The 7937-nt window shown below is 41.9% G+C and overlaps 1 protein-coding gene across 3 annotated transcripts in view; it reads right to left on the reverse strand.

Annotated features, from left to right (window-relative positions):
* The window catches only part of DLG1 (discs large MAGUK scaffold protein 1), a 173757-nt gene extending 166358 nt beyond the window's left edge, over positions 1-7399 (reverse strand). For 2 of the 3 annotated variants that reach the window (XM_005147012.3, XM_005147010.3), the window contains exons 1-2: positions 7008-7398; positions 6587-6718 (exon numbers count right to left, since the gene is read on the reverse strand). In XM_005147012.3, coding sequence (XP_005147069.1) covers positions 6587-6718; positions 7008-7026 — 151 coding nt within the window. In that variant the 5' untranslated portion in view covers positions 7027-7398. Of the gene's footprint in view, positions 1-6586; positions 6719-7007 lie in introns of all 3 variants that reach the window. The other variant, XM_031047205.2, reaches the window with a different exon arrangement.
* Positions 7400-7937: the final 538 nt, after the last annotated feature.

Genomic DNA, 7937 nt, shown 5'->3' on the forward strand with positions numbered 1-7937 from the left:
TACTGAAGTAAATGTTGAAGGAAATTAGGAGAAAAGTCAAATACCCCACATGGGAGAAGACAGGCATCACAACTAGGAAAAACACAGGTAAAAGAACATAGGAAATAAAGTGAAGCAAGAACAGGATAGATAAACTTTCCCCAGAACCTGGAAACAATACCAATTATTCCAATTTCAACTTTCTTTTCAGCCCCTGGATGAACAGCAAATTTATTGACAAAGTTTTCTTGTCAGTAGTCCTTTTTAATGGTGACTCTGTGAAGAGAATACTGCAACTGATAAATTCTACAATGCAGCTATTCAACACTGGGTACACAGTCAGGATAATGACCACAAGGATAATCTTTTGCCACAATACTATTTATCTGCGTACCAGTAGCTACTCAACTTACACTGGTCTTACTTGCTATTTTAGGCTACAAGAAGCAGCACCTAATCCCAAAAATTCGGTACACTTGCACTGTCACACACAGATGTAGTACAGCATGAAGAACACTTTAAAAAGCAAGTACACAACAACCCCAAAACTCTCCACACTATTGAACTGCACCACCTGCATACAAAACAATAGGTAGTTCTTTAAACAGGAGGAGCAATAAGACTGACTCATTATTAGGTACCTTGAAAGTGAAAAAAGTTCTTCCAAAAACTGTGACATTTTGAAGCAGTGACAAACTACACAACAGAAGCATGCTAACAAAGACTGAGTTAACACTCCAATTATCTGGACACTAACCAGAACATTTTATCCTCCCTCCATCTGGACAAAGAAAAATACACAAAGTACTCAACTAACTTTGACAATTCAACTCTAGGTCAAGTCTCTCTGAAACTGACCCACCTTTGCAAAAGTTTCAGGAGACCACAGTAAGTATAACCATAGTATATCATTAGGGAACTTGTCTGAAACGCAAAAGTACCTCAAAGTTTCAAGAATTATATTCTATGGATGTGTCAGTCTCAAATGAGCAAAGATGTTGTATTACAGAAGATGCAGTCTGGAGAAAAATTCACAAAAATGCAGTAAGGGTAGGATTTCAAAGCGAAAATACACTGTCCAGCATCTGCAATAGTTTCAGTAGTATCCAGTATAACAGGAGATGCAACTCTCTCTAACCTTTAATGAAAAAAAAAAAAAAAAGCCCAATGATACCAGGAATTTTTGGATTCTTAATGTAAATATTCTTCAACTGAGTCTGAAGGAACTTGTAGTGGGGCCACAGTGACACTTAGAAATGGGAAGCAGTTCACCCAGTAGTCTTCACTGCATTAACTGAAGAGCAGTCTTACACAATAACACATACCCATAACTAAAATTCTCTACAAGGCCTAGGCCGATTTGACAAGCTGTGTCATCGTGCCATATGCTCTATTAACTGACTGTATCACTGCAAGAAAAGCTGATACTGAAGTTTCACCAAAAGCAAGTACTTTTGGTTACAGTTATGATAAGCTTTTGCTTTAACCATGTTTGATTTCAATTTAGAAAGCAAGCACAGAAAGTATTTCCACGCCAGCTAATTGAGAGGGAGCTAAAAGAGCAAAAACATCTACAGAGATGCCACACACTGCTCAGAGAAATGGGGCCACTTGTCACCTATAGCAGGAACATGGTCAGTCCATTTTGAGGGGTACCAACTTTGAGGAGTCCTGACCCAGCCTGAGATCTATGGTTGTTTTCTGAATTCAGTTCAGAAAGTCAGTGTGAACTGCGCTGAGGAAGCTGAAGAGTATGTTTCACATTCCTAAATGTTTCAGCCCAGTCAAACTGCTGATAAATCTGAACAATAAATTTACCTTAATGCAACATCAACTTTACATAAATTTCAAGACCAAAACTCTTTTTCTGGTGTGTAAATACATCTTAACAGCATTTTTAAAATATTCTGTCTGATTCATAAAGCTTCAAATTCAAACTATTATTTTTATTTCTTTTATTTGTAATACATTATTACAAACTATATTTTTAACTATAGTTAAAAAAAACCTTAATGGTTACCTGGGGGGAGCTATTTTTTGATTCAGTCAGGATTACTGAAACCACTGCATTTTTTCTTCAAAATTCACACACCTGATATTTAGCATTAGGAATAGCTAGTGTGTAAGCACAATTCTCAAGGCAGATCTTTATGCAAAAGGACTCCAAGTGAAATAAATCAGACTGCTTACACATATGAAATTCAACACATTCAAGCTTCCCTAGTCAAATCTGCCAATTTATACCAAAAAGCCTCTATATGCATAGCTATAAAATAAAAAATAGGGAAAAAATAAAATCATAGATTCAACTAGGTTGGCAAAGACCTCTAAGATCATCAAGTCCAGTCTTCACCCCAGGACTGCCAAGTCTACCACTAAACCATGTCACTGAGGGTCTCATCTACACAGTTTCTGAACACAGGGACAGCGATTCCTTCACCTCCCTGGGAAGCCAGGTTATCTGCTTGGTTGGCCTTCCCCCTTCACCCACAAACATTCAACTTTCTCACAATATTAAGTTCCAGGCAGACGATGCACTCTGACATACAATGCAACCCCACTGCCTCTCTTTGCTTGCCTATCCTTTCTGAAGAGCCTGTAGCCATCCATTGCAGCACTCCAATAAAGCAAACTGTCCCACCACTTAAAACAGACAAGACAAGAAAGGTAACAGAGCCAACTTCACTGACAGGGAATGTAGAGATTATTCTTTCAGAATTCCTTTATTCTGATACCTGTGTAAATGGAGGTTTATTGTCCGGAAAAGGAATATTTTTAAAGTAGTAAACTACCTTATGTTTCCAGATACAACTAATGATAATTTTAGAAGACTTTTAATATGGTCAACTGGAGCACTCAACCCATTAAAAACAGACTTGAAGTACACAAAAAAGATTGTGTGTAAACAGAAGTCTGGTTTTTCCCCTCAGAAAGACTAGACTTATGCACACATATGCTCCTCTTATATTTTCAAAAAGATAAATACATCATATCTATACCTTCACAAGAACCTGTACCTTCTCAAGAAGGTAAAAGTGTCTAAAGTAGAAGCAGAACTTGTCTGCAGAATTATTACCCCACTGTTTGAAGACAAATGTTAAAATTCTTCACCAAAGTGAAATTAAGTATCTCATGCTTCCATATGTGGATATCTTACTTTGGTGTCTTAATAACTGACTCACCTCTCTTATCACAGTATCAGTAACAAGCTATTTTAACTACAACCAAGAAATGATAAGCTAGAAAAGATACCATACAATTCTCAGCCTGTGCAATGGGAAATTTACTTAAAACTGACACTATTCTCAAGCCAATTTTAATTACGGGCCCTTGGTATTCACTTAATTAAAGTCCTAGACATCATTACACTTGGCTGGTTGAAGCAATGGCAATGGTAAATACCATGGGCTTTTTCACAAACTGTTTTAAGGAGCCACATTTGGTTATCAATTTTGTTACTAATATAAAGTTCTTACAGTTATTTCACTTAAGATACAACACAACTATGATGTCAATTTCAGAGCAGTGGTTGTTCACACTGACTGGCTAATGGTCCAATTCAAACCATTTAAGGCCATAATGACATATTTAAGAACCAGGTCAAATGTGTAGATTGTTGAGCTAAAATTTAATTGATAGAATTAAAAAGAAAGGACAAGATTAAAAAAAAACAGCTCCGATATAAAATAATAGCATTTACTTTTCAGCATCCACATGCAAATTCAGGGAGAAGTAACCATTATTTACTTTATGTGTACCTAAATATATGAAATAATGAAAGAAATCTGTGGTTTTCAGGAATATTTCATTTCCCCCATTATAAACCCAAATATATATTTCTGGGCATAAAGTAATGTTTATTTATTGTTTGAAAGAACAGCAATTGATTGCCAAGATAAAAACTATATTCAAAAGATAACATGAAGTTGACAGCAGATCCTGACTGCAGCCTTCACAAACATTCTCATCTACCAAGTACAGGCAGGTCTTGGAGATAGCACAGTAACTTGGAAAAAAAAAAAACAACAAACCCACAAACACCAAAACAACAAAAAACCACAAACAAACAAAAAAACAGAAAATAAATGGATTAAGTTCTCCTTCAGTATTATTTTATTTAAAATAAAAAAGAAAAAAAATAAGAAAACACACACACCAACCCATAACTATAAGTAGCACACTTTCTGGAAGAAGTATCTATAGGAGAAATAACTGGGTAGTTGAACCTGAAACTTTGTCAAAACAGCATCAGATATATAAGTTGGGAACAGATCACAACTTCTCTATAAGGCACACTTAATCAGCCACAAAGCAACATGAAATGCAGTATTCAAGGTAAATCTATCCTGGAGCAAAAGCAAATACTTCATTCAGCCTGCTCCCAGATCTTCACAGAAAGACAACAGGCAGGAACAGGCTCAAGGTCTTTCCAGTAACTGCATCCATCCTCCAGACTGCATCTTTTCCACAGAGTCTCTTAATTCTTTACCCTCATCTTGCAATAGTCACAACATAAAAAGATGGAAAACCATAGCCAGGAGCATCCTTCCATAAACAAGAATTCCCCTGATGTATTTCCATGAAAAGGAGAAAGACTCAATATGACAGCATAAACTGCTTGGGCAGTACTAATCTTCTGTGTTACCACCTCTCAGAAAAGCAGTTTGGGAACATATGCATACACTCTGTAACAAACAATTAAACACTAAAACAGTAAATGCAAAGTTAATGCAATATTACCAAAAAGCATGACACCCATTGCGCATACACAAAAACTAGGGTCTTATGATTGCAATGTGCAACATCTAACACGACCAGAAAACAGGCCATGTAGCCCACACAGGAAACAACACATGCTTGTTTTACGCTCTTGCAGAATGAAGCCAACAGACACGAGGCTGCCTGCTGTTTCAAGTTTAGTGCTACTAGTAAAACAATGACTATCTGTATGTGGATATGAGAAGAAACTATGTCTTGAAGGTTAGAGTATCAAAAGCTAATAGATGGGTACCTTATTCAATGAAGGGGAAAAATTGATTACTGCATGGATCTTCAAGAGGAGTATTTTTAAATAATAGCAAAAATTAAAAAAAAAAAAAAAAAAAAAAAAAGCAATCGACTACACCACACATATACACACCCAGAACAAGAAAAATGGTAGTCAACACTGAAGTTTGCCAGGTGAAAATATAAAGCTCAACTGCAGTACATTAAGCTTCTGATACAAGACTTCAACACTGTGATCACCAATAGGTGAATCCTCTTCATATATATCACACAAAGATTTTCTAGCTTTTCATCAGAGTTGGTTAACAACAACTGAGTACTGAAGAGAAATTCACAAAGCTCCTCTACGTAAAAGATTTCTGTAACTGACCTAGTTTCACAGATACCTTTCATAAACATACACTGTAAGAAAGACACAGCAAGATTACCATCTTCTGAAAACCTACTTAAGATAAATAAATGCTCCAAAAGAAAACACTCATGCAGGGAGGCATGTTTATGTCTTGCCTGTCCTATGTTTCTATCACAACACAAAAAGATATTTCAAGTCCAGGCTAGACAGAGCCATAGGTGACATGGTCTAGTGCGAGGCATCCCTGTCCATGGAACTAGATGATCTTAGGGTCCTTTCCAAACCCAACTATTCTAAGATTCTAGGCTGCGGTTCTATGAAATAAGATACACAGTTGTATGACACTAACCACACAGTAAGCCAAGTAACAAATGTAGCTACAATATTTGTTAATGGTACAATTCAGACAGAGGTTACTTTGTTAGAAAACAAGAATGCAGAAATCTACAAATTTTACTCCAAGATAAACTAACAAAGCCCTTTCATCCATTAGCTGTCATAAAGATAGTAACAATCAAAATCAAGGAGAAAATACAGCTCAGTGCTTCCCTGCAGAAGTTTCCAAATAAAGTCAGGATTCTGAAAGTTGTATTTATGGTCCCCCCACCCCCCAGACGTTCATGCAGAAAGTTAAAAGCTACATATAAGTAGTACAAGACTTGTGGGAAAATTTTAAATGAAGCACTACAAATTCTGTAGAATTAATAGCACTTTCACTACACTTAAATATGGAGGGGAAAATAAATCATCGTAGTATACCCTGAGACATTAAAAGTTTCTTCTTCAAGTTAACTTTGCACTTCAGATACACGCTTTATGATGTTTCTAGAGTTTCTTCATCAGTAAGATTTGCCTAAATCCAACTTCACATTAAAATCATTTCAACTCATTAATTAATCTGTCACATACAGGCTCGCAAAAAAAAATGCTCCTTAGAAAATTTTCAGGCAAACAGGTATGTGAAAAACCAGCCTAAAGTAACCGACACTAAAAAGTCACAGAAGAAAAAATTGCACCAGTTTCAAGCAGTTTGGGCTAGTAAAAAAAAACTCGAATAAAGTCGGTATACGAAACAAGCGAACTGTTGCTCTGTTAACAGCACGTGTGTTACTATGCTAAACAAAAACAACGACAGAAAGCACGCGGCTTCTAATACAAGGGCAAAATACTTCTTTTTTAATGCTGCAAGTGATAGCATAAACAAGAAACGATCGGCTTAAGCATAAACGGAAAGAAGTCAGCCTTTACCTATCAAAGCCTGGAAAAGGTTACTTTGAAAGATACTGATGACACGCTCTATGGAGTTTCGCAGCTGCCGGTCCTCCGCCTGGCTCAGTTTGGAGCGGTATTCCTCCAGGAGGCGCAGAGCTCGCTGGGTATCTGCAAGTGGAGACCAGAAACACGGCTGACCCCGGCGCACCAGGTAAGAGGACGGGGGATTCATGCACTCGCGGAGAACGCAACAAGCCCCCGCGGTCGGGACCGCCCCAGCCCAGCCTGGCAGCTTCTTTGTTCGTAGCTAAAAAAGCGCGGGCGGGACCATGCCCCTCGGCGGACTCGCACCGCCCGCAGACCAGCGGCCGCCCCTCCTCGCCCGTCCCGCCGCCGCCGCCCGGCGCAGCTGTTGTCAGGCATCGGCTCCGGCAGCCGCTCAGCACCCAGTGCTCACCTTGCTTCCTAACAGGCATGGCGCTCCACCACCGACCGGGACTCCACCTCACAAACTTTGAGCCTGACCAGGGGCGGCGCGGCGGGGGCGGCGGCGCGGCTCCCCCTGCCGGCCGGGCGCGGGAGGGGCACGGCGGCCGCCCCGCCTGACCGACCCGCCGACCGACCCAACCGCACTCCCGCCGGCCGGCTGGCAAAGTGACCGAGCCGCTCCGCTCGCAGCTCCCTCTGCCGTGGCACCTCCGTGGGAGCCGGGTGGCGGCGGGTCGGACGGCACAGTGCGGCAGGCCGGGCCGGTACCGGGCCGGGCAGAGTAGGGCTGAGACACTCCCGCCGCCTCCCGCTCGCACTGCTCAGAAATTCCAAACTTTCCAGCCAAAATGGCGGCCTGGAGGCTGTGGGGAGCGCGCCCCCCCCCACGTGACCGGGCCCAGCGACCGCCCAATCAGGGCTCGGCTCGGGGCCGGTACCTAGTCGGAGGGGCGGGGGGGGAGGAGGCAAGGTGAGCGCTCGCCGCCCGCCTTAAAGGGGCCGGCGCCCGGTGGCACAGCCCCGCCCAGGGCCACGCAAGGAGGTGGTGGTGCACAGGGCCAGTCCCGCCCCCCGGGTCCCCAGGGCTCCTGGCAGCTGCCGCCGAAAGCCGGAGGATCCCGGGCAGCGCCGGGAGCAAGTGCCTGCCTGCCGCCCTCGAGCGTGTCCGGCGGTGGGGCCGCTGTTCCGGGCGCACCGGCGGTGATGGGCGGTGTGTGCTGTAGGAGTGCGGGACAGGTACAACTGTGCCACCGGGTTGCTTGGCAGTACCGGTTATCCCCCTTAGACCGCGTTACCGAACGTGTACGTGGCTGACAGCAGTTAATGGGCAAAAATGGACTAAATAATTGTGTTGGCAGTAATACGGTAAGAGTCTCAGGAACGGGTCAGCTCCTGTTGT

Source organism: Melopsittacus undulatus, chromosome 6, assembly GCF_012275295.1.
Source record: "Melopsittacus undulatus isolate bMelUnd1 chromosome 6, bMelUnd1.mat.Z, whole genome shotgun sequence".
NCBI lineage: Eukaryota > Metazoa > Chordata > Aves > Psittaciformes > Psittaculidae > Melopsittacus > Melopsittacus undulatus.